The following is a 27,342-nucleotide window of genomic DNA, read 5'->3' on the forward strand; positions in this document are numbered from 1 at the left end:
AGAATTTTGAATATTGAATTCAGTCTATAGTAAACCTACCTCTAATAAAGTAATGAGGCACCCGATAAGAGGGTAAATTGGAACGAAGATGCAAAAGGACATGTGAATTATAATGGCTACCGTATACCATTTTATAAACGCTACATCAGTAACAATAATACAGATCAAAGCTGCCTGAAAGACAAAACAAATACAATCATAATAAAATTCATGGGGAAATATCAAACTAGAGTTCTTGTCTCTGTGATGTTCCACATTAATGCTGAGACAGCTGGGAATATCTTCAGAGCACCTTCTGACTATTACAAAGCTGCTTTAACAACTTTATCATGGTTTGTTAAGGCTGAGTTTGTGTGTTCCCCATAGTACATAATGAACTACAAGATTGTGATGGTACATTATGCAAGACCTAAACTAGATAGAGCACATTATGACTTGGACAGAACAATGATTTGATTCATTGTAATAAGTGTAACTCAGAGAAAATAGACAGATATACACGATGTTTACTATAGACTAAATAAGAATAAGGGCACACATGATTTAATTTTTTGAAAAAATGAAGTCATATATATTCCAACATGAAGATGTATATATAAACAGAGAAACAAAATTAGACATTTGAATAAATGGGAAAAACAAATTAGGCTCTGCCCGTTTACTCACAGTTGGAAAAATGAATGACCAAAATTCCTTTGTGTTTTGTATACTTTTAAAAGTGAAAGAGACAATATAATGAAACAGAATTACTGAGGGTACATAGCCCATAATGCAAAAAGCCTGCAAGAAAAAAATACATTTATTATTTTTTTTCTTGACATACTTTCCCATGAAAACAGACCAGAATAATGAAAAACAGAGCAAACAACCCACCATTTTTTTTCCTTTAGGTCTACTCATACTGAATGATCCCTTTCTAGTCACTGGAAGTTGGATTCTACAGGAAAGGGTTAATTTTACCTTTTTAGCTAGAAGGCAGACTAAGCTTCTTCCTGTGTTATGGAGGAACCTCTGCCCTCAGTCATTTACACTGATTTTCCACTTTAGGGTACTTCAACTGCTCCTTTATTGTACATTCCCTCACCCCCAAACCTGCCAGGGTAGGTCACAGAGAAATGAAGGAGGCAGCTTCATACATAATTTTACACATTTTTTCAGTTTTTTTACAAATTATCCTGAAAGATAAATGCTGGGCAATTTTTGAATTCAGAACTGTTTTAAATTTGTAACTTTTTTAAAGTTCAGATTAATATTTTCTGAGTGAAATACTGCATTTGAAACAGGTTGTTTTGGAAGCACTTTGTGCTTGAAACATATCCGGAATAATTGAAACAGCCTGTTTTGAATACGAAACAATAGATTTTCATTTAATACAACTGTTTCAAACTGAAGACAGGGTGTTTTTGCTAAAATAGTGCTTTCCCAGGGATGGGCATTTTTAAAAAGAGAGGAGTACAAAATAATACAGGATCTGAGTTTATTCTATGTAAGTGGAAATGAGCTGACTAAGTGGTAAGTGGAAATAAACTGAAGAAAAACCAAAGAACAATTGTTTGAAAGTAGGAAGACTTACTACAGCAAAGATCTTCATTGGGGAAAAAATAATTTCATGATAAACACCAAATAAGATCCCGGTCATGACAAGAAGAATAGTGTAATATAAAGGAATGTCGACTAATGCTTGTCCACACCAATAAGCAGATGGATAAAGGCCAGACAACTTAAGTTGGGTATAAGCTTTAATCTGCAAAAAATAAATTGGTTAAAATGTGTATTTGATACAGCATATTGCAACAAATCTAACAATGGTTATTCACAATTGAGGATTGGATGAAGAAAGCATCAGGAAGAGAGAGAAGGAGACGATGCTGATGTATGAGTTAATGAATTTTTAGTGGGGTTCTTTATGTTTGCTTTTAAACTCAGGATTCAGATTAGCAAGGGTAGGAATAACTGTAATTACATGTGTACTAAAACCGCAAAGTTAAATCATCCAATATACATTAATATTTAATCAGTTTAAATATTTGCTAGTTCTCAGTTTTTAACATTTTTTCGACGTGACTCTGCCTCTTTGCAATGTAGCACTTAATATGTCTAACTTTTGATCTAATCTGATTTGCTTATCTCTCTGCTTTATCTGCTGAACTAGATTGCCCTATTTATTTATTTGTTTGTTTGTTTGTTTGTTTGTTTTTGTGTATTAGATTGGCCTTTTTATTCAAGTTGGCCTCAGGCATAGAGGTATGCTATTTGCTATACTTTGTAGTATAAATGTGGTTAAATATTGATTGATTTAACCACTTTATATAGCCACCCTACTCAGCATGACTCAAGCCAGCTTTCATTATCAGTAATGGATCAATTAAAGGTACATTAAAATGAAATATGAAAATAGAACCCAAAGGAGTTCTATTACTGCCACGACAAGGCAGTAATCCATGAAGGGGAAAGGAGCAACATACAAATTCTTAAATATGGGGAAAAGCTCATCCAGTCAGGTACCCGATTCTCATACTCAATGTCTGGACAAAAATAACAGGTCTTTAATGCCTTCCAAAAGGCAGGCAGGGTTAGGCTAACCAAATCTCTAGGGGAAAAAAGTTGTTCCAAAAAGTGGGAGCAGTAACAGAGGCAGGGAATGATTTTTAAAATAATTTATGAGTTTCAGTTTAAAATATGTTCAAATATTGAAATAAATTCAAATATTGACCCAACATCTGTTTATACATTGAATATAAACGTCGGCAGACAAATCACGCTTTAGACCAGGGGTCCCCAACCACCGGGCCATGGCCCGGTAGTGGAGTGGTGGGTGAGCTTCACTTGTGGGAGCGGTGGGCACTCACACAGCTCCATTTGCACAATCAAGCGCTTGCCACTTGCATGGAACTGCTAAGCCAGAGAGGTTGGGGACCACTGCTTTATACTAATACATGGATTTTTTGTTGCTTCACCTGTTCTTTTGAAAAAATGATTTAATGTAAAGTTACCCTATGATTTTCTGCATTCTCCATGGTAAAATATGAAGGCAATCCAGTCATGGTGACACCTACTGTCAAACATTGAACAATCATCACCATTATGAAAGTTCTATCATTAATTTCCTGAAAAATAAAGATGTTAATAATAGAAAATAGATGAAAACTTAAAATGACACATAATTTACATTCAGATGTTTACCACTGGTTCAATATATTTTATTCCAGCTTGTCTGAAAATGAGAAAACAAAAAGCACTAGAAGGCCAGGAGAAATGGCAAATTGGCTGTATTTCATGTTGTGACTCACAAATTGCACAAATAGATAATGCATAAGAAATACAACATGTCTTAAATATCTGTTTCCACAGGAAGTCTGTCTATCATTTCACTTTATGATATCAACATTTGAGTTTGCATTTACTTACTTGAATGAAAGAGCTAATCCAGACATGAATGCTTTCAGTTACATTTAAATTGTGTAGGTACAAATTACTAATGATATTCATCATGAGAGGTAAAGAATGTAGCATGGTTCGGTTAAAAGCAGCTTTAAAGATGTAGTTCTGCAAAAACAATAAAGATTTAACTTATTAGCTATAAATCCAAAGTAACAACACCTATCAGCTTTGCCCTAGTTCAGGGGTGTCAAACTGCCGGCTCGCGGGCCGGAGCGTCATGGAGAAACCGCGCCCATCCCATTTTCGGCAATGGGAAAAAGTTCCAATACGTCACGCGACGTCGCGAGTTTGACATGCCTGCCCTAGTTGAAACAAAACTAAATCCAATCAGAATAGTACATTGGATAGAATTACTAGTTTTTAGCAAAATTTCTTATGTTCTAAATAAACTGTTCAAGACCATGCATTACCAGCTATGTATCTTCTCACCTTGCTTACATGAACTACATTTAATGCTGCATTGTGAGGAGAAACTGATACATAATCACTGCCATTGAACATTTCTGTCAGTATATTCTGGCTCTGAAGTGGGTTTATGATCATGTCATCAATGTTTATTCCTAGAAAATAAAGAATTAAGGAAGATAGTGATCATTAACAAGTCTGTTTCATTCCAATAATCTCTCTCCACATTCAAATGAACGTAATGGTTGCATTGTATTTCTCCATTCATGCGACGGAAAAAGCAGTTTGTATATATTCTTGTTGCATGTATGGAGCTGCAGTTACAATGTGGAAGTCTATCACTTTATTCTCACATCACTTCTAGAGCTCTTGGATGCCAGGAAAAAGAGAAAAGTTTGGCTGCAAAAACATTGCTTTCTCTTGTTTCAATAAATTGAAAAATTCAGGCCGAGTCTAAGCATCTCAGCCATGTATAATAAAATTCTTTAAATTTAAATTTTAATAATAATAATAATAATAATAATAATAATAATAATAATAATAATAATAGAGATTAAAAGGATTAGAAGGAAAAAACTGGGGAAAAATATTGGTGCTTCCTATTACTTACCAGTGAAGTTTTGAATAAGAAGGCTGGTTTTATATTTATGATGAGTCTCATTTGGTTTAAGAAAGTATAAATCTGGATAGAGTTTGATAGGAGCTATAGCGTTTTTCAAGTATTCTTCATACATGTGAAACATGAAAACCTCAACACAAAGAAATACTAGGAATAGCGCCAAACTTTAAGAGAAAAAAAATAAAGTTGAATCAAATTACATTAGAGAATTACTGCCCTTTAGAATAAAAGTGGACTAACTTCAATCTGGAGTTGAATTTTTTTTTCTATTATTAACAAATCCCACAATCCATCTATCTATATTAAATTTACTAAGCACAAATATATACTAAACACATCTGAATGCATCACTGCTGAACAGTAAATAATTCTGATTTTGCATTTTTTTAGAAAAATAAATTTTAAATAACCTTAATTTCATCTGAGATATTTTTGAAAATCATATAGAGAAGGAAAATTAAATGTGAACAATGGGAGATAAAAGAAATAAATGAAGGGAGTAATGGAGAATTTTTTCAATGGAATTGTTATGCATTAGGTTTTAAGGAACACCTAAAGCACTTGTATAACAGTCACCACCAGCAGGCGTTGAACTGTAACTGTTTTGGCGGGAATCAGTTTCGGCGGGAAACAGAGGTTCAATCCGATTGGGTGGCTGCATACCTGGCCAGGTATATAAAGACTGCAGGTAACCCCTATTCCCTAGTACGGTCACTCCCACCTAATAAAGAGCTGTTATGCTGTACTCATTGTCCCGGCGTCTTTCCTGCTCTCCAGAACCCACTACACAACAGGAATAAAAATTCATAGTGGGATAAAGGCAGAGAAAGAACAGTTGACAAGAATGCGAGAGTAAATAAAGAGGAAAAGACATAAAAGTGTAATTATATCATCTTAGAAAAGTTGCACTTTTAGTTGCAAAAGTAAACTAGGGGGGTCCCTAATTTAAAAATAAATAAATCAGGGTGGTCCAATGTGCTTACAAGTATGTTCCCTTGACAAATTCTTTTACTAGTGAGGAAAACATTCTAAATACAGTGTTTAGCATGAATTACAACAGTACAGTTTGTACAGGCTACACATTAGATACGAATGCTGGTCCACATGTATAGCCCTAAAATGATCTCTGATTAAAAATGGATTTTTGATGGAATTTTATTGGTGCAGGATCAAAAAGATCACCCTAACCTGCATATCAGGTGATCCACTGGAAATAAGTTACAATGTGCCTCCAACCCATTCTTCATTACATTCACAGAAGAAGCTGTCAAATGAAAGGCTCCAAGTACTATTTCAATTAAGCAAACATTATTGCATTTTTGCTGCAATGAAGAAAATCTTACCATTTGTCTAACTCTCTAATCTAAGGCCTATTAGCAATTATTATGTGCAAACCTGAGATAAAGGAATTTGTAGATAAAATAGTCTAATGAAATACCCAGATCAATAGGGTTCTGTTCTTATATAAATATCACAGTTCACTACAACATTACTGATATTTCTTATTTTTTTAAAAATCAGCTTGTGCCAGCTTGAAATCTAGGCACATATAAAAATATTCAGACTAAAATGAGTGGGTGAGGAAATCATCCCTGGTAATATGACTGGCTGAATTATATCCTACACTGAAACTTGCTCACATTTTTCACGAAACTTGAAAAACACAATCTACATGTTTCATTTCTTGAAGTACCTTAAAAATGGTTCCGTTTCCCTAAAACAATATTTGCGTTTTGAACATAAATTATCTATGCAGTCTCTCAGTCATCCAGGTCATACATGCTTTTTCACGAGGCTACTGGACTTTCTTGTTTTTCTTTGAAGACGTTTCGCTTCTCATCCAAGAAGCTTCTTCAGCTCTGACTGGATGGTGGGGAATGGAAGGATTTATACTCCTTACAGACAGCTGGTCATTTGCATTCTTTTAGCAAGGCCATCTATGTCAAAACTGAACAGCCTTCTCTCAACAGAGGGGGAGGGATCTGACATCATCTATCTCCAGTCTACAACACAGTCCTTTCAACAGTTCCAAGAAGGCTCCACACCCATTTGCACTACTCAGGTGACCCTGAAGACATAGATAAACCTCCAGGTAGCTTTAATGACTCGCTAAAATAATGCAAATGGTCAGCTGTCTGCAGGAGTATAAATCTTCCCATTCCCCACCATCCTGTCAGAGCTGAAGAAGCTCCTTGGATGAGAAGCGAAACGTCTTCAAAGAAAAACAAGAAAGTCGGGTTGCCTCGTGAAAAAGCATCTTTGGGAGAACATAAATTACTTTCTGGCATATCTGCAGCTAAAATTTCTGAATGTTATGAGAACTGGTGTCCATTTCTTTTATCTCTAATTCGCCTTCCAGCTTCTGGATACTTAAAATTCCAAAGTTAAGCAACCTGTGTTGCTCAGTTTATTAGTAATAAAAGTTACTGCCTCAGGTCTGCCCATCTCCCAGCCAACTCAGTTTTCCACATATGTAAACCCTCAGAGAGAAATTTCCTAAATTTAAAATCACAAATTGTATTGTTATTTTCAACAAGTTACATTTAATTCCACACTGGACATTTTTATAATTTTGGGAACTAGTATGATCAGCCAATTAAGAACAAAGTTTCTTATTTATATTTTTCATACCAATTAAACACTTTCCAAAATGTGGAGGAAACCCAATGTGAAGATACTTACACTTCTGACATTGATTTAATGTCACGATTAAAACTACGAAAATGGACCTTTGCAATAATGAGGGCCTGCTTTTTCCAAAGAGACTTATTGCTTACTGCACAAGATTTTGTCATAGCTAGCATTAACAGACTTTGCTCTAGTTCATCAGCAGAATTCCTATTCGTTTTGTCTTCAGCTTGCTGTGAGTTAAAAACACCAAAATCTGGGAAATAAAGGAAAAAGAAATTTAAATGTTTTTAAATTTATGTTTTCCAACTAGCTCTATAACTCTTGGCATCACCTTGTTAGCAACATTTCATAATTAACTGAATATATCAGCACATGCTAAATGATATTTTTTTGAGAACATTACCACTATTCATGGGAAAAGAAAATACACACATCCACATACATATACTTTGAAGGCACAATTCTCAGAAATAAATATATTACGATTTTCTTGGAGTTTTAATCATCTTGTACTGTAAATTTTTTAAAGAATGTATTTTTGTACAGTAATCCCCAAATTACAAATAATACTAAGATGAAATATACTTTTAATAATTTCATCATATGATAAATACCACATGAAGTTATAAAACTGATTCTTACCCTGTTGGTCAGTCTCTGCTTCAATTTCCAGTTTGAAAAACACATCTTCTAAGGTTGAGGTAGAAAGGCCATAAGAAATAACACCCAAATGAGAATGAGTATCTAGATCAGCAAAGAGTGCTAGAGGAAGAGGAATGATTTCCAAATGAACTTTGAGCGCTATTCTTTAAGAGGAGCCATAATCATTTTCTTCCATATAAAAGTAGAAAGAATGCATTTGGATGCTTTTTCAGATTATTTATTGATTACATTTAGAGTTGGGCTAATTCTATCAGACTCTGAATGTCTTACAGGTAATCCTCGACTTACAATCATTCGTTTACTGACCGTTCCATGTTACAACGGCACTGAAAAAAGTGAGTTACGCCGTTTTTCACACTTACGACCGTTGCAACATCCCCATGGTCAGATTATCAAAATTCAGACGCTTGGCAACTTGCTCATATTTATGATGGTTGCAGTGTTCCTGGGATCACCTTTTGTGACCCTCTGACAAGCAAAATCAATGGGGAAGCCAGATTCACTTTACAAGCGTGCTACTAACTTAATAATCGCTATGATTCACTTAACCGCTGAGGCAAGAATGGTCACAAAATGGGGCAAAATTCACTTAACAACTGTCTTGCTTAGCAATGGAAACTTTGGACTCAATTGTGATTGTAAGTTTAGAACTACTTGTACTTCCTTTAAAAAAAGAGAGAGAATGAACAATAGGAAACAGAAATCATAATGCATCCAGAAAATGCAGTTCTTCAAGGAAATAATATCCTGTAGGGGCTCAATGCCCCCCCTCCTAAATCAAGGGTTGGGGAACAGATACATTTTCAAAGATTTATTGAATATCACCAGGGTATTCACCATATGAATATAGGGGCGGGGTGGTGGTGGGGGTGGTGGAGATTGCTGTTCCAAAAAGGTAAGTGCTACAACTAAAGAGCTGTGTTTCCTGGATCCTGATAAGAAATGGTTGGGAAACACCTCCAAAGGCTTCTTTTCTCCGGATGAAAGGTTTTGGGGTACCAATCTCACCTGCTTCAGGCCTTCCATCCCTTTGCAAAAAGCTTTTGGCAGGGAGAAGCTTGAAGGAGCGTGAAACCGTGTCCCAAAGTCTTCTCTTCCCTCTTGTGTGAGTGGAGCTGTGTGGGCGTGCTGGTCTAGAATCCCCTAATCTAGGAATGGGCACAGCTGGTGCCTGAAATGAATCTTTTCAAAGACCTTCCTGCTCACAGCTGCCACCTGCTCTTTGAGCAGGAGCTGGAAGTTGAAGAAAATCACAGACTATACCTCAGTCCCGAATGGGAACTACTGTACTACCCCATCCATGACTAATCAACCACAGCTGCCCCTCACAACTGTACCAGCACTCTCCCAGACTGCTCCGATTTCAAAACACTCAGCAGCTAGTGTGGTGCTTGGTGTTATGGCCAGCCCCGCCATTCGTTTCCTCAGATTTTACTGAGGAAACCTACACCATCAACTTCCAATTTTCAGTGGAGAAAAAGAGAAAGCTTGTACCTGAAAATCTGTCTGTATCTTTATATGGCAAGGCATAGACCAGTTGCTCTTCAGTCTCCTTTAGCAGACTGGCTCCAGGGATATGCTGCCTGATCAAGAATGCTGTACCTTCTGTGTTACAATACCTGTCTATCTGCATACTAAAGAAGAATAAACACATAGCAGGGATGAAAGCATTGTTGCTGTACCGTGGATTTCACTATTTTTAAACATTACAAACAAGATTATAATAGAGACGTGTGCTAGGATTCTCCCTAGCAGTTTGTCGGATATATGTTTAGTTATGCTATCTAAGAGGGACATGGTGGCTCAGTGGGTTAGGATGCTGAGCTTGTCGATCAGAAGGTCGGCAGTTTGGCGAGTCGAATCCTGAGTGCCGCGTAACAGAGTGAGCGCCTGTTACTCGTCCCAGCTTCTGCCAACCTAGCAGTTCGAAAGAACATAAAAAAAATGCAAGTAGAAAAATAGGGACCACTACGGTGGGAAGGTAACAGCGTTCCGTGCGCCTTTGGCATCTAGTCATGCCGGCCACATGACCACGGAGACATCCTCGGACAAGCGCTGGCTCTTCGGCTTTGAAACAGAGATGAGCACCGGCCCCTAGAGTCGGAAACGACTAGCACGCATGTGCGGGGGAACCTTTACCTTTACCTTTACCTATGCTATCTAATTGCTCTAGCCTAGCAAGATTCTGTCTACAAGTGAATAACAATAAAAAATATATTCAGAAATAACTCCATGTGTTGTTCTTAGTTCTTGAGCCTGACAGACAGGATCTATAGTAGATATGTTGAAGTTTGTTGCGGGTGGCCCTTTCTCTGTGGAACATTGTTTCCCTAGACAGCTCAACTGTATCTTGTTCCTTCCCCAAAAGACTAAAAATGTGATTTTGTCAGCAGCCCTGCGGCAAATGGAGATTTATCAAGTGATTTGATTGTGCTGCTGCTGACATGAGGGGATGGGATGGGGTTTTTATGTAGTTTTATGTTCTGGATTTTTAAACATTGTAAGCCACCCAGAGCTACTTTTGAGTTTAATAAATAAATAAACATGTTGAAGTGCTACAAATTGTGTGCTGGAGCTACTTGGTCAGGGTCTCTGAAAAATGTTCATTTCTTCATTATAGCAAATCTGTTTGAAGGTTCCTAATAAGTAAACAATTGATAATTTTCCCCTACTGTTTTTGTTTTAATATCATTGTAGTGAAAAGTGGGTATTATTTTTTAACTACAAACATTCCATTATAGCAACAGTACAAAAATGTTAAAGTTCAAGAAAGCAGATATGTTCTCATCTATTCATATTTGATTACTTGAATATTTAATAAATTTATTCAGATAATTTACTATTATGTGTGCCACTCATAAAATGGCAACTACTTCATATTTGCAACCGAGAAAACAGCATTATGAGCTATCTAAAATCTAAAGCGTTTTAATTTTAATTATTTCAAATGTTTATAGGCTGCCCACTATTCATGGGTTTTCAGGCTGGGTTACAATTTGTCTTTCTTACTAGGTTTGTTCATCATTATTGCCCTCCCAAATAATCGTTATATAACTTATACTTTTCCTATATTTCAACCCTCTCTATTGTGAAATAAAACTATGATGGTTCAGAAAGACTTTATAAAGCTTAGGTACAAATAATGTAGTTAGTAAAATTTATTTGAAATAGGCAGTGAAGCTAATAATACCTCAAACGATAGCCAATTCCCCATTTTGTCTTAAGGAAGAAAGAAGAGCCAAGACATTTCAGCATTCCTCGAGAAATCACAGCTTTCCGATCTAGAAACAAGAGTACGTGGAATCTTCAGTTATTCTTTTGTAGACAGTAACCATCAAAGGAATAACTGCTGTATTCATGGGGTGCATATCTCTGAACATGCCTGCAACAATGTCTGCTTCGTCCATGAAATGGGTACTGAATACTGTCACAGAATTGGCTTTTCTGTTTTTCAAGAGGTTCCAAACTGTTTGCCGTGAGCATGGATCCATACCAGTTGTTGGCTCATCTAACAGCAATACCTAAATAAATATATGTAAACACAGACACACACACCATCATCATCATCATCATTTTGAACACAACATAAACAATCTTCATTAACTTTATGACTACTTTCTATCAAAACTTGTGATATGATCACAAAATTATATGTGATAGGATAAGGATATAACCATTATAAGGAAGCAATGGCCAAAGTAAATATGAAGTTTTATAAATTAATGTCATCCAAAGCTGACACTCCTAATTTGGAATTCACAATAGAAATCACACTAAGTACAGGTAGTCCTCAATTTATGACCATAATTGAGTCCAAAATTTCTGTAGCTTGACAAGATAGTTTTTATTTGAATTTTGCCACATTTTACAGCCTTTCTTGCTGTATGTTTAGTGAAACAATGTTTAGTGAAACATTGCAGTTGTTATGTTAGTAATATGGTTATGAAGCGAATCTGATACCCTCACTGACTTTGTCAGAAGTTTGCAAAAGATAATCACATGACCCTGGGACAATGCAACTGTCATAAATATATAATAGTTGCCAAGTGTCCGAATTCTGATCATCTGACCCTGGGAATGTTAGTTATAAATGTGAAAAACAGTCATAAGGCACTTTTTTTCCAGTGCTGTTGAACAGTCACTAAACAAATGGTTGTAAGTCGAGGACCATCTGTATCACTTCTACAGTTTACTCTAGTATAACTTTATACCAGTTGTAACAAAATATTTCTACTGTGAGCATATGCACACTTAAGATTTAGCAAGTCACCTTTTCCAGACTGAGTTACCTTGCCTCACAAGGTATTCAGAGCAAACTACAGGCCACTACATCCTTCCACTAGATAATTCCCCTGATCCTGTGTTTCCCACTTTTTTGATCTATGAAAGCAATTGGAAAATCCCACCTTGTGCAACCACTAATTACAATGTTATTAATTCCACCTCTGTTGGCATACAAGATTTCCAGGAAAGGAATCTGAGAATTTTGGAAGCAAGTCTCAAAACAACACAAATCAAATGGTGCAACTATTCTCAATTCAATTCCTATTTAGGTTTTGGCTTCCTTTGAATATTTCAATATCAGGACCAGCCCCAGCCAGTACTGGAGTTGCTCACAGTACCATGAGTTCCTCATGGCACTATTATTCTTCTCAGAACCATAAGCAATGCCAACGTGGTTATGAGCTGCACTGCATAATGAATTTTGGAATTTCTCCACGGAGTTGAAACAGGGCAAAAAAGAGACTGATCTCTAGGCACTGTATTTTTTAGTTTATTCAATCAATTGCTCAATTTCTATATATGTCTGGTTAGCATGCCTATGATGGGTCCAAGACAAATTGCCACAGCCAATTCGCAGTGGCCAACTTGCTGTTGCCAGCCTGCCACAGCCAACCCACTATGGCAATTAGCCATGCCACAACTACTATGGGAAAAGACTTACTAATATTAAAGAAATGGTGGAATAGAATAATTAAAGAAAGGATCCAAAAGGGGAGACAAAATGAAATGTGAATGATAAAAAATAGAATATTTTAAAAATTATTTTAAATACTTAAATTGAATTATTGAATTGTCCCGTGACAAGTTGGCTGTGGTGAGTTGTCCTGCAGCAAGTTGGCCACAAAAAGTTGGCCATGGTGAGTTGGCTGCAGTGAATTGTCCCATTCCAGCCTCAAACCTATTGCTAATGTAATGTAATGTAATGTAATGTAATGTAATGTAATGTAATGTAATCATCTGAGTAAATTTTGAGAGAAAAATGTACTAAAGTAATGATGGTAATTTAACCAACTAAACTACCTACCTACCTAAACTAGTAGAGAAGGAAAACGAGAGGGAGGGGAGGGGAGAGGGAGATCAGTGTCCTTTTGGCATTTACCTTTGGATCTCCAAGAACTGCAAATCCAACTGACAGCTTCCTTTTTTGGCCTCCACTCAAGATTTTTGCTTGATTATCTTTAAAGAACTGCATATCCAAGTCTAATAAAACATTCTGAACCTTACAAAAAACAGCAGAAAAAGGTTTTAATTATGTTTATTATGTATACATTGTGTGTACTATAATAAAATATTATGTATTATTATGTTTATTAATTATAGAAGCTTGTATACTACCCAGTTCAATTTAGATTCTAGACAGTTAAAAATTGACAATATTTAAAAAGGTAAAAGTTCCCCCGCACACGCGTGCTAGTCGTTTCCGACTCTAGGGGCTGGTGCTCATCTCCGTTTCAAAGCCGAAGAGCCAGCGCTTGTCTGAGGACGGCTCCGTGGTCATGTGGCCGGCATGACTAGATGCCAAAGGCGCACGGAACGCTGTTACCTTCCCACCGTAGTGGTCCCTATTTTTCTACTTGCATTTTTTTATGTGCTTTCGAACTGCTAGGTTGGCAGAAGCTGGGACAAGTAACAGGTGCTCACTCTGTTACGCAGCACTCGGGATTCGACCCGCCAAACTGCCGACCTTCTGATGGACAAGCTCAGCGTCCTAAGCCACTGAGCCACCACGTCCCTATTTGACAATATTAACAATTTTTTTTTAATCTATGCTTGTGTGTGCACATATACATGTATAAGTTTTACGTCTGAAAATTTCTTCCAGTGAATCTCTGGTGGAAGGGATAACACTTGACTGAGCTGTTCAGCTGATTGCTGGGAGTGAGAAGGTGTTAAGCTATTATGACTGTTCTTGACAATATTAAGAACAGTCATAATAGCTTAACACCTTCTCACTCCCAGCAATCAGCTGAACAGCTCAGTCAAGTGTTATCCCTTCCACCAGAGATTCACTGGAAGAAATTTTCAGACGTAAAACTTATACATGTATATGTGCACACACAAGCATAGATCTTGACAATATTAAGAACAGTCATAATAGCTTAACACCTTCTCACTCCCAGCAATCAGCTGAACAGCTCAGTCAAGTGTTATCCCTTCCACCAGAGATTCACTGGAAGAAATTTTCAGACGTAAAACTTATACATGTATATGTGCACACACAAGCATAGATCTTGACAATATTAAGAACAGTCATAATAGCTTAACACCTGCTCACTCCCAGCAATCAGCTGAACAGCTCAGTCAAGTGTTATCCCTTCCACCAGAGATTCACTGGAAGAAATTTTCAGACGTAAAACTTATACATGTATATGTGCACACACAAGCATAGATTAAAAAAAACTTGTTAAATACAAGAATTTTTAGAGCATTTGGTATGGTAAAAGATGTTTCCTTATTGCTTTCCTATTTTACAAAGTTTCTTGAAATGAAGGAAAATATTGTGAAATAAGTCATTTCAAACTTAACTTACAAAATTGTTCTACATTCTAATTCCCTGTTGTCTTTAGTATAAAAAACTATTTTACTAATCCAGGTATATATATATATGTTAACATTTTCAAAAGGTACATATTTTAATGGGCTTAGGCTTGATGAATGCTATGATGGATTATAGCCTTGCTGCAAAAAACATTCTTGGTCATTTTATTTGATCAAAATGATAACAGTGGGCACTGAATACAAGTGGCATTTAACTGACTCACCTCCTGTATTACATCATTGGGAGGTATCCCTTTAACAGAGGCAATTATTGATAGATTCTCTTCCACAGTTAATACATCAAAAAAAATATCTATCTGCTGGCAAACTCCCATTATCTTTCTTACATCTAGCATTTCATCTATTTCAGAAACTTGATATCCATATATCGATGCAAAACCTAATTTATAAAAATAGAGAAGAGAGGAAATAATCATATGGCTAACAACAGACAGAACACAATGAAATGGGTATAGTTATTATAATACATTAAAGAATAATTGAGAGAAACATTCACGAGAAAATGCTCATGAAATCCAAATTAAACTTTATGCATTCATAGCTGACACACTGTACACAATTTATAGATACATAAAAGGGGAATGGGACTGTATATCTTAAGTATTTTACATATGTACAGTATAGAATGGCAAAGAGACTTTTAATGGGCATGATTTTAAAAAAGTGAACATAAAAAAGAAAAAAGAAAACATTTTAACAATATATACCATCAGAAGGTGGACACAATCCACAAAGAATATTCATCAAAGTTGTTTTGCCTGTTCCACTGTGTCCAAGTAATGCTGTGATCTGACCTTCATATATGTCAAAGGATAAATCTATTAAAAATTAAAATAATTAGTGGGGGGAATTAAATATATCAGTAAGCATTGCGATAACAACAATAATCATAATCATAATAGTTGGAAGGGATCTTGGAGGTCATCTAGTCCAACCCCCTGCTCAGGTAGGAAACCCTATACCATTTCGGACAAATGGCTGTCCAGTTTCTTCTTAAAAACCTCCGGTGTTGGAGCATTCACAGTTTCTGGAGGCAGGTTGTTCCACTGATTAATTGTTCTAACTGTCAGGAAATTTCTCCTTAGTTCTAGACCCATTATAAACATTTATATCATTGAAAGAACATTTGATTGACTCTTAGCGTATATTGAATGTAATCAAAGTACTTGAAGAATTAACAAATCATGATTGTTAAGAAAAATTTGCCTATATCACTGTTAAGAAAGTGCAAGAATTCTAATGTCACAGATTATTGAAAATTAAACACTCTTACTTTTCAAAGCCTCCACAATTTCATCCTTTTTAACAAAAGATTTCTCAATATGGCTGATTCTGGGGGGAAAAACAGGCAGATGCAATTTTTAAGAAGATACAATTTTTAAGAAATCAGAGTTACATTCTACATTGTAATTTTTACGTGCATGATGTTTAGCTGGTTTGGCTAGAACTAAAGACGACATGGAAAAAATGGAGGTTTCTCCCAGAGGACAAAGATATTTACTGAGAATTTGGCACTATTCAAATAGCTATCTATATTTTACAATGCCCCCTGGAACCGACATGCACACAAAAGAATTGCTGCTTGGAAATATTCCTGCTATCAATGTGGCCTGGCATTGGGCAAGAACTATATAAATTTATGTTTTTATTAAAGTTTGAATTTTTTAAAATTTAAATTAATAATTTTCTCCTTCCTAGTTCTTGCATTTCTGATACAAGATGAGATGTGACAAGACATGCATGGAAGTCTCTTTCTTGATCTGGTCTACCTTGACGGCTGACATGCAAATGCTTTTTATGGTGTTGTAGTAAAAGGGTATGGAAACCAATGCCATTGTCCAATATGGATTGTTTTCCCTTGGGCTATAAATCACCACAGCCCTATAAAGAACACACACAAAATAACTTCACATGCCAGAGTAAAGAATATTTATACATGTAAATTATCGTATAATATTTAAATTTAAATTTTCCACATTCCTGAACTTTAAAAAGCAAAACTGTATTCAATTAACGTTACTCTTTATTTGTGGCTTCATAAACAAATCATCCTGTTACTTTCTCATACAAAATATATATTAATTGGCATCATGTTATTTAAATTTAATCAATTTAAATTTAATGAAAATTAATCTGTCATACCTGATAGCTTCTTTTCCCCTAAATTCAGAAGGTATAGGTTCAATGACCTGAGTGAAATCTAGGTGTTCATTACTACAGCTCTCATACAATTCTTCATAATTTCTTGGTTTTTTTATCCAAAATGAGGGCTTTAAAAAAAAGAAAAAACTCCGTCGCAATCCATATGCTCCTGGAAATAAAGTACCCATATATAAAAGGGTAAATATTAAATTTTTGTAATACTGGGACAGTTCAAAAAGGTGGTTTTACACTATGTATACAACAATGAAAGGAAATGCTCCAGTTGATCAAGACCTCATTTCTCCCACCAGCCTTCACCGTTTTCATTTTTGAGCACTACTCTATTTTTTTCACAAATTTATTCCCTTTTTAAGTGTGCAAAACTAGTAGTTATAAGCAACATCAAGTATAAAAGTAATCTGAACATGTTGTTCCTATTTAAGACAAACTAAGAAAAAAGAACCAAAGTATATATTGTCAAGGCTTGCCAGCAAAAATAGTACAATAGTCCATTTACTTGTCAACAGATGTGATTTTAATGGTCAGATTTATTTCAGAACTTAGAAAAAACACAAGAAATTATTTTAAATGGTTAACCCTGAATGAGGTATATCTTCGTTTGATCCTGAACTAGATAGATGATTTATGACTGGAGTTCCAGATTCACATATGCCTAAGGACATTTTCTTCATTTGTTAGTTAGAAGTATAGCACTCAGTCTTGTAAAATGTGGGCAAAGAGCATGTACAACTACTCACATGTCTATACAATTTATATAGTGTATGTTGCCTTATGCAGCCCATAAACTGTTATCTCGATATATACATTTGAACGCTTACCCTGCTGCATAAAAAATTGTTCACTAATTGGCTGGATTTACACAATGAAACTATTCATAACATGATTTATTTCTGGTGGCATGATATAAAATCATCTATGGTGATTTGAAAACCATGGGTTATGGCATATTAAGTTGTGTAAATCAGCCAATTTTAGTTTATACAACAATTAAGGTTTAATATACCATGGATTAGCACAATTTGTAAAGTAGTTCATTTTGTATGTAAAGAGTCCTCAACTTGCAACTGATCGCTTAGTGATCATCTGAAGTTAAGATGGACACCCCCTTCAAGACACTTACAACCCAGTTATGAAGTTCTGACGACTGCCCCCCCTCCCAATAGTCACATGACCACATTTCTGGTGCTTGGCAACCAACCTACCTTTAAAGCTGTTTACAGCACCCCGCAGTCATATTTTGCTGAAAAATGTCATTTAATTCTGGTTTTTGGCAAAAAATGACACAGAATGAACAATGGGTTCTCTTAACTGTGGCGTTTGCTTAACAACTGCTACAAAAAAAAAGTTGTAAAATCGTGTCAGTCCTGTGATGACCTACTTTATGACCATCACTACTTAAAACCACTTATGAATGAGCAGGCTCCATTATGGTTGTAAGTCAAGAAATATGTGTAATGCCTTCTTTCTGAGCTTCTGTAACATATATGAATGTTGCGGTATGTTAAGTTCCATGGATGCTCTCTCACTAAGACCAAGTTTCAGATTCAAAATTTCTTCTTCCTTACTTAAGTATCTAAACGGTTACTGCAGGCATGTCAAACTAGCGACATTGCATGATGTCGCGTGATGTATCGCGACTTTTTTCCCATTGCCGGCAATGGGGAGGGCGCGGTTTTGTCGTGATGCATCCGGCCCGCAGGCCGGCAGTTTGACATGCCTGGGTTACTGAATATATCTCACCATTTACATTCTTTTCCAGTTCTAATAAACATACCTGGAATCACCTGATCAAAATAAATCCCTAGGAGTAGATACAGCATGCTATCAAGAGCCAATAGCGTAAGAGCAATAATTAGTGGATAAGGGCCATGTGTTAAAGTTGAGAAAACAGCTCCGTGTTCAAAATCTTCCAGATGTATAACCTGCAAGCAAATGTGAAAGTGCCACACCATTAAAATGTTAAGAAAAAAATAACAAGTTACCTAACTCTAATTATAAAGAATAATGAAAGGAAAATCTCCCCCAAACTTAATTTAGATTGGAACCAGCAGCTACAAGCTAATGAATGCTCAGGAAATCAGACCTCTACATTCATTAAATTTTCTCCTCTCCATCTCTGGTTTGCAGCTGGCACTACATCAGAAATTATGGCCATGGAAGCCAAAAGGAATACTGGGGAATGTAGCAACGTGAAATAAAGAGGCTATTATATTTTACATCTTTCTTATTTTAAATCAAAAGCTGCACTCACAGAGACCCACTACTATTTTGATAACAAAACATGCCTTAAACATGCACTGTGATATTCTAATAGAAATCCCACCCTTTTGTACATATGTCCTGCAATTGGATACAAGAGGCTGGTCATAAGATTTACATCAGGATATCATGTTATGTGTTCTGCCCCTTTCCCTCCCACAGATGCCTATGATTATAATGTCAAATTCTTCTTATAATTTATGCTAATTTCCCCTCATGTGCTTCATCCCACTGCAACTGCATTCTGTTAAAGAAGTGTGCTGGGAAAAACAATTTCTCCAGAGAACCCAAGATATGGTTTAAAATCATGATTCTGGCACATAAAATGAACTCTAAACAGAGGGGGGGGGGAAACAGAGTGAAGAATTTTCCAACCAAGAGGGACTAGCAGGAAAAAGGGTTTTGCAGCTTGAATTTATAGCAAACTAAACTGACTGGAAGTGACATTTATATCAAAAGTGAATATTATAGCTCATGTAAACCTGTGCCTACATCTAAGGAAATACAAACTTATACAAACCACTGAACAGTAGGTTCACTGTGGTAAAGCCATACATATACTGGTAGTATATTGTGTGAAAGCTTACGATATGAGATTAGTTCTTTTTGTTGAAATCAAATGCCACACCACAAATCTCTGTGCAAATGTTAATTAAGATGAAATTAGTGCACAGCTTTCAATATTAACAAGACATACTTCTCATTTTAAAAATAAAATACCCATTTGAATTGAGAAATTAACAAACAAGTATTACATCTGCTGAAACTTTGAATCAAGGATATATCTGACATGTATCAAAGTAGAATAAAGTCCAGTTACAAATAATAGTAACAAGCCAATAGTATGCTTTACTAACCTGTGCAACACCAACTAAAAATGTGCACTCACACAGTGGACTTAATGACCACACAAAGGATTTGGGGAAGTCTTGCAGCAGGACAATGGTCACACCTATAGCACCAAAAGCTACAGTCGTGAAATACTGTGCTGAGCCAGCATTTGATGATTTTTTAAAAAGTGATGTTAGCATAAATGCAAAGGAAATCTAAAGAAAAATAGAAAACATGTTTCAGGGTGCAAAAAATCTCACTTCAAAATGTCAAAATCAGATTTTTATATGCAGTCACCTATCTCAAAAGGCAAAAAGTAGTATCTATCTCACATCTCACACAGAACTTCCTATAGAAAGTACAGTGTGCCAATGACCTGCAAATGCGTTGGGACTACATTGTTTACAGCACAGTATCATTTCAGATAAATTTCTGTGTGTGCATATCTTATCCTTGAAAGAGAGACTGACTTCCCATTTGAATTTTCAAACCTTCTATGCACTAAAATTATTGTGTTCCAAAGAGCACAATAATTATCAAACTATGAAAAACTTCCTCATTCTGGATGATACGATTATAAATTTAAAACATTAAACTGAGCAGTACTCAGAACTTAAACTGAGTACAAGTTCTAGTTCAGCTTCCTCCACTTCTTATACATCAGACATTACTGTTATTAACTAGCAGCCAAAATGTGAAGACTGTTTTTTTTAGAAAGAATCAAATCAATGTCTCCCTACTGCAAGGCTTGGACCACTATCTTAGATCACTCCTTAGATAATGGAGAAGCCTTAGTGCTGGTGCAGGTGGATAGCACACTGAGATACCCACTCTCCTTAATGCAGTTATTATCGGAGAACTTCTTCGTTCAATGAGGCTTAAACTCTTTTCTGTACACACATAATTGTAATATGGCTATGTTAGCACATTGTAATGTCATGTGGAATATTATGATGCGATTTAGGTTTTGGGTTTATTTCGTTTATGGCTTGTGCAGTAAAAAAAAAAGTGACAGATTTTGTTTTTTCCAGCTTGACTGTCTAGTGACTACAAGGGAAGAAAATTCATCTATATAAATAATACATAATATTCATTTTGCTATACGAGTCTACGATATCTTTGTTTTATATTTTGGACAAACTCTCAACCAAGTACTGTAATGGAGCCTGCCCATTATGGTTGTAAGTAGTGACAGTCATAAAGTGGGTCACCCACATGACTGACTCGATTTTTTTTGTAGCAGTTGTTAAGCAAATCCCACAGTTGTTAAATGAACCCATTTTTTACTATGGGGCATGTTTGCCAAAAAATTTAAGTAAATATTGTAAATGTGACGATAGGATGCCTGAAACAGCTGTAAATGTGGGCTGGTTGCTAAGTCCCAAAATACAGTCACATGACTGCAGGGGTGGTGATGGCCTTAGCTGTCAGAATTGGGTGGTAAGTACCTTTTGGAGGAGATCTATCATAACTTCAAATGGTCACTAAGTGACCACTCCTTAGTCAAAGATTACCTGTAAGATTACTGAATCCTTTGCAATCCTCATTTCTTAACTGAATGGGTTTTTCATGAATGGGTAATACATAGCAATGGGGCGTTATCCTTAGGACTGTGAAATTCTTTGGAATTGATTTCAAAAAGTTGTTTCAAAGTGTACAGGGATGTGAAAATATCTATCTATATTTCTTTGAAACAGCCAGGGCTTTTCCCAGAATTATGTGGTAGCCACAGAAGACAGACCCGGGTTCCTGAGTTGTGAATATCTGCTATATTCTCGTTCCCACGTGTTTCAAAGCAACTTTTCTGATTATTTGTTGAGTATTGCACAGCAAGAATATAATACTGTTCCCGTTGTGGCAGAATACTCATGGGGTGATTTGGACTTTTATCCATTTTCCTGTGCTGTTCTTTGTTTACAGCAATGTATATGCCAGAACTGTACAAGTTCCTGATATATATCCCAAATGTACATGTCTGTATTGCTGGTTACCTTTGTGAAAAGATCCTAGAATTATTCCCTAGGAACATTAACAGCCAAGTGAACTCACATAGTATCCACAACAGAGTGACAAGGAGTGCATACACACCCAAATACAGACACACGCACACACTTACGGAGGATATTCCATATAGGAAAAAAAGAAGAAATATCACAAAGCTGCTACTTTGAGGAAAGAGTGAAGAAAATGTTGCAATGACCGACATGAGAAAGGACATAACAAATATCAGGCTGGAGTATAATAAGACCCAAGACAGCCTAGAAAAAAGAAGCACAAAACAAAGATTCATGAATTTAAAGTAACCTGTGCAAATTATTAATTTGAAAGAAAATATTCAGGGCAATGAAGAGGGCCAGCACTTCCAGACATTCTTACATGAAATACCGTAAGTAAAGCGAAGAAACACAGAACTGTAGCAAATATTATCACAGTACAAAATAATTGCTGTGTGTATCTTTTGTAACATATTAGATTAATTAAACTTCAGAAGAAGATAGTTTTCTATTAAGAAATGGCTATTAATGGGTGGAACATAATTAATATTAGATTAACTTATGGGTTTTTTAGTTGAAGGAATATAATTATTCACAAACATTATTTTAGTGAAAAGGTTGTACTATTCCAAATTGCTTTAAAACTCATCTAAAAATTACTGTTGAATTGGAGATTTCTCACAATGTTAATATTATCTCCACAAAAAGAGTTTTCCTCTGGATTCCCCCTTACCTCATAAAGTTGCAGTCATTCTCCATTTATCCTCCTTCCACACTGATACTATTTATTTTTCTATTTATATTTACATTCATTAGGGCAGAGCCAGTTTGCTGTAGGATTAAGGTATCAGGCTAAAACTGGGAGACTTTGAGTCCTAGTTTTGCCTTGGGCACAAAATCAGATGGGTGATCTTTGGCCAGGGACTTTCTCCCAGCCCTAGGAAGAAGCTAATGGCCAAGTACTTCTGAAAAACTTTGCCAAGAAAACTGCAGGGACTTGTCCAGGTCATCTCCATGAATCGGACACAATTAACAAGAAAAAAAATATTAGCCACCCAAGACCAATTTAGAAAACTAATTTTTTAAAAACTATACAATCAGTGCAAGAACATATTTAAATTATCTTTGGTTTGTCCCTCAGTGACTAGTTACTTTGAAACTGAGGTCTTGTTACAGTTGATTAAGGTTACTTAAATGTTCCTCCAGCTAATTAGTCAAATTAGGTTTAACATTTCTTCTGTACTCTGCAGAATGCTACTTCTCAACTTGTTTAATCTGCACTCGCACTCTGAAATTTTTACAGAAAAGCAATAGCATTTGAAAATAGAAATTTTATTTAATTTAACATTAAAAAAATTAAAAACAACTGTAGAACTGAAAAAAATGAATAAGGAAGAAGCAGGAAGCAAACATGGAAAAATGGGAAAAGTGATATGAAATAAATCAGAATGGGATTGTAAACATGTACTGAGGATGAAAGCAGCTTAGGCTTTAGTTTCCTTGATTTCATGAAAACTAGCAGCATGGATTGAAGATATCAGAACAATAGAGCTAGTCCACAATTGGGATCGGCAACTTGCTAAAAACTGCAGTCGCTAAGAATCACATGACCACACCAATTTTACAATGTCACTTCTGCTACCATTGTTAAGAGAATCACCATGGTTAAGTGAGACATAACGTGTCTGTGACTTATGATTTCACTTCCAACTTCTCCATTAATTTTGCTTACTGAAAGCTGGTTGGGAAGATTAGCAACCACATGACCAATGTTGTGACAGTTATAAATGCATGACAGTTTTAAAGCACCTGAATGGTAATTAGGTCATTGTGGGATGCTGTGACAGCCATAAATGTGAAGAGCGATCACAAAGTTGCTTCTTTTTCCCAAGTGTTACAACTTCAAAGGTTCGCTAAACAAGGCAGACAGTAAGTGAATACTACATGTTCTTTTGGATAGCTAGTTCAAAGACATATAGAAAAAAAATAGGCAAAGAATTAAATTGGAAAGATGCTGATTTCAGGAAAACCTGTAGTCAATTAGGTTTTGAATTTGTTACTCCACAATGTTTTAAATGAGCCTGATTCAAATTACAGAGAATTATATTGTGGCATTACAAATGATGAAGAGAATCTGCACTTTAAAATCCCTCATTGTGTCCTACAACATAAATGCTTTGTTGTTCCTGCTTTTAAGCACTGTGGTACAGCTGCTTTTGTATGGAGGTGATCATCACAAGATGTAGATACGACTGTGTAACTATACAGTAAAAAGAAGGTAATAGTGTTAAATAAATGTAGTCATGCTCAAAAATGATATACTTTTGTGCAAGAAAACCTGAAGTACAGATAGGATGCTTCTCTCATGATCTTTAGCAGCCTTGCACAAGCAAAAAAATGTCAGCATATCTAGCATCACATTTCAAGAAAAATTTTACTTTTCTTAAACTACTATTTCTGAACATTTTTTCTGTTTTGGCCTATGTCTGAATTTTATATTGTTCTAAATAGCATTAATAAGATTGATTTAATTGATATAATCATTAACAATATCTACTCTATGTTAACAAACATTATTTTAAAACAGTAACTGTCAACTCAAAAGAACTGATTCCCATTTGATAGCTAAACACAAAGGAAAAACTCCAGTCGTTGAAAATTATTTAATGCATTTGGAAAAAAAAAATAGTAGATAAGATTTTTTAAAAGATAAAAAGACAGAAATAATTTACAAACAATAATATGACAACACAATCTACAACATGTACATCCATCCATACTCATTCAAAGCAGATTCTATTTTTGTTATACTAACATTGTCCAGAGCATTATATTTAATTAGAAAAACTGTTACACTCTAATGTTCCAGTCTACAGGTGAAAAGTATTGGAGAAGGTATTTTAGTTTACATTTGAGATTTTTGAAAGACAAACAGTATGCCAGTTGGGTGACTTTGAGCCAGTCCCTCTCTCTCAGCCCAAACCACCTCAGAATTTTTGTTATGGGGAAAATAGGAAGAGGAAAGAGTATGAGGTATCTTCACCACCTTGAGTTATTTATTTATTAAATAAACTCACATACCAAAACGCAGTGTCTTGAAGTCCCATTACTATCAAAAATTCTTTCAGTTTCTTTTCTTTTTCTGTCATGATGTGGATGGTCAAATAATATCCAAATGGTGAAAAAGCAATCACTAAATAAATCAGAATGACTCCACGAAAAAAATAATCAATTTCCACTGAAGCAGATTTCCCCATTATGACAACTTCTGTTTCCTCCAAGACTTTCAAAATGGAATGATTGGTCTTAAACTTAGGAAAAAAATGGAAAGGTTAAAATAAGTTGAATACTACCAGAGGTCTTACAGATTGTTTCTGTTTTCAAAGTCAGAGATAAGCTTGAATATACCAAAGGGGAAAATGCAATCTTGGCCAAGTGAAAATCTGATCCTGACAGCATTTCTTCCTCCTGCCTACAACCCCCCTAGGTTTTTCCAAGTCTGTTATTCAGGATTCCCCAACCATCTCAAACAGATTGACTGAATGATTTCAATTTATATGGCCACCCATCTCAAGTTCATGACTCTGGGCAGCTAACAATGTTAAAAGAAAAATATTAAAGCATTAAAAAACACAGAAAAACAAAAACAAAGCAGCAGCTGAAGTTAAAAAAAATGAACAGGAACATCAGTTACACGTTAACATAACTAATGAATGGGCTCAGCCCCACCTCCTGACCCCCAGGCCTGGTAAGGTTATACAAGTTGTTGGGGGAGAGGGACAGCCCTCTCTCCTTTTTCTATCAGTGGAAGGATTACTATCAGTGAAAAAAATGTCTTAGATTTAATTAAACAGTTTGCTTTGCCTAACATATGAAACTTAAAAGGATTGTTTTATATCACCATGTTTCAGAGATTGATCTGCCTCAAAGTAGCCCATGTTGGAACTGTACAGCACAGTCAAACATCAAGAGATGACCATAAGAAATGTTTTGGGACATTTTGTATTATATTATATCATAAAATGCTTTATAACTTTTATGTTTTAAAATATTTTATGAAATTTGTCAAAGTTCAATTCCTAAGAGTCATGAGTCCCAGATTTTGGACATACTCAATTAGTTAGCCCATTTGAAGTATCTTGGTTAAAAAAAGTTTGCCCTATGATGCTCTATTTTGCCCAGTTAAAGGTTATAGACCAGACTTTTAGTAGCATACAGATATTAAAGTTATATAGAACAATAACTTAATAGGACCAGTTCTTCCCTTGGAAATGGAAACAAATACATTGCTAATTATTCACATTAAAAACTGTGAGTTTTATTAATTGTTTTGTAAAGAATCTGAGAATGCCTTGTCCTGTCAGGTATGAATTAATGCTGTCAGTGTTTATATTTCACTAATGTGTACTAATGTGGTTTGTGTATATTTGGTTTAGTATGGTATTTAATCTAAACCATTGTAAACCATATTTTTTTACTATTGATTGTGAATTTAATCACCTACAATTTATTCAATTAATCAGTTTAATAAATAGTGGCTGATGTGATATATTGTCAAAATTCAAGAAAAAAATCAGTACTTTTAAAAACTTCCCAAGTGTATAAAATTCTAAATTATTTTACATTTACTTCTATAATTGCTGCATCAATGCAGATCTGTAGTGCTGTAAATCCATGGTACCAGTATACTTCAGCTTCACACATTTCAGAAGTCTTCGAGCAACTAGCTATGGAAAAAACAAATTATAAGAAAGAAAATATTAGCTTATTTTAATTGCTTAAATATGCTAAAACTGGGCTTTTTCTATTCTATATATTAAAATCCCAGCAATCTATGAACTCACTGTATATCCCTTATTCTATGTCATGATGAGATGGAAAAATGGTCCAATGAATCTATGATGGCCAACAATAATACTAATCTCCAGAAGTATAAAAGCATCTATTTAGTATGTTTACTCCTTTGATATGTCATCCCTTTCACCAAATTATTGGAATTTATGTAATTTGCATAACCTAAAATCACATGCAATAGCTCCTACTACTATCCCTACTGAACAGTTTTATTATCCAATTTTGTAGCATAAATTCCTTACATTCTAATTTCAACATTGCACAAAATTAGGCAAGATAAGTGCTCTATTTTTTTTTAAAAAAGAACATGTGTATCTTATATAATTATACTTACTTGTTGATTCTAAATGGCTTGAAGATAGTGGAATCATTTGTTGAGGAACTCTGAGATGGTAGGACATAGAATCCTTAAAAATTACACCTATAAACTTTTCTGGACTAAGAAGGCTGGCTTCTTTCATTTCTTGTTCACTTAAAAATTCTTGCACCTCTTTTCCTGCAAAATATTAAAAGCTTATTTTATAGTGATAGGAGTGCAGTACTATATGTTCAAATGTTCTACACATTTATGAACCCAGAAAAATAATAAAACTTTTCTATTTGTACTTACTCACCAGGGATAATGACATTTGCAAACAT

General features: G+C 35.3%; 1 protein-coding gene across 1 annotated transcript in view; it reads right to left on the reverse strand.

The window, feature by feature from the left end:
• Window positions 1-27,342, reverse strand: part of LOC308663877 (cholesterol transporter ABCA5-like) — a 49,178-nt gene that overhangs the window by 13,491 nt on the left and 8,345 nt on the right. Inside the window, exons 3-25 of the mRNA XM_081320653.1 lie at window positions 27,038-27,199; window positions 26,479-26,576; window positions 24,931-25,160; window positions 21,972-22,113; window positions 19,882-20,070; window positions 18,540-18,687; window positions 16,745-16,913; window positions 15,876-15,934; window positions 15,310-15,420; window positions 14,806-14,981; window positions 13,143-13,262; window positions 11,142-11,280; window positions 10,950-11,040; window positions 9,254-9,393; window positions 7,739-7,858; window positions 7,148-7,349; window positions 4,457-4,629; window positions 3,871-4,001; window positions 3,409-3,546; window positions 2,994-3,107; window positions 1,574-1,744; window positions 667-780; window positions 40-174 (exon numbers count right to left, since the gene is read on the reverse strand). Of these exons, the coding sequence (XP_081176779.1) occupies window positions 40-174; window positions 667-780; window positions 1,574-1,744; window positions 2,994-3,107; window positions 3,409-3,546; window positions 3,871-4,001; window positions 4,457-4,629; window positions 7,148-7,349; window positions 7,739-7,858; window positions 9,254-9,393; window positions 10,950-11,040; window positions 11,142-11,280; window positions 13,143-13,262; window positions 14,806-14,981; window positions 15,310-15,420; window positions 15,876-15,934; window positions 16,745-16,913; window positions 18,540-18,687; window positions 19,882-20,070; window positions 21,972-22,113; window positions 24,931-25,160; window positions 26,479-26,576; window positions 27,038-27,199 (3,272 nt within the window). The remainder of the gene's footprint in view (window positions 1-39; window positions 175-666; window positions 781-1,573; window positions 1,745-2,993; window positions 3,108-3,408; window positions 3,547-3,870; window positions 4,002-4,456; window positions 4,630-7,147; window positions 7,350-7,738; window positions 7,859-9,253; window positions 9,394-10,949; window positions 11,041-11,141; window positions 11,281-13,142; window positions 13,263-14,805; window positions 14,982-15,309; window positions 15,421-15,875; window positions 15,935-16,744; window positions 16,914-18,539; window positions 18,688-19,881; window positions 20,071-21,971; window positions 22,114-24,930; window positions 25,161-26,478; window positions 26,577-27,037; window positions 27,200-27,342) is intronic.

Source organism: Vipera berus (assembly GCF_964194415.1).
Source record: "Vipera berus genome assembly, chromosome: 2".
Lineage (NCBI taxonomy): Eukaryota > Metazoa > Chordata > Lepidosauria > Squamata > Viperidae > Vipera > Vipera berus.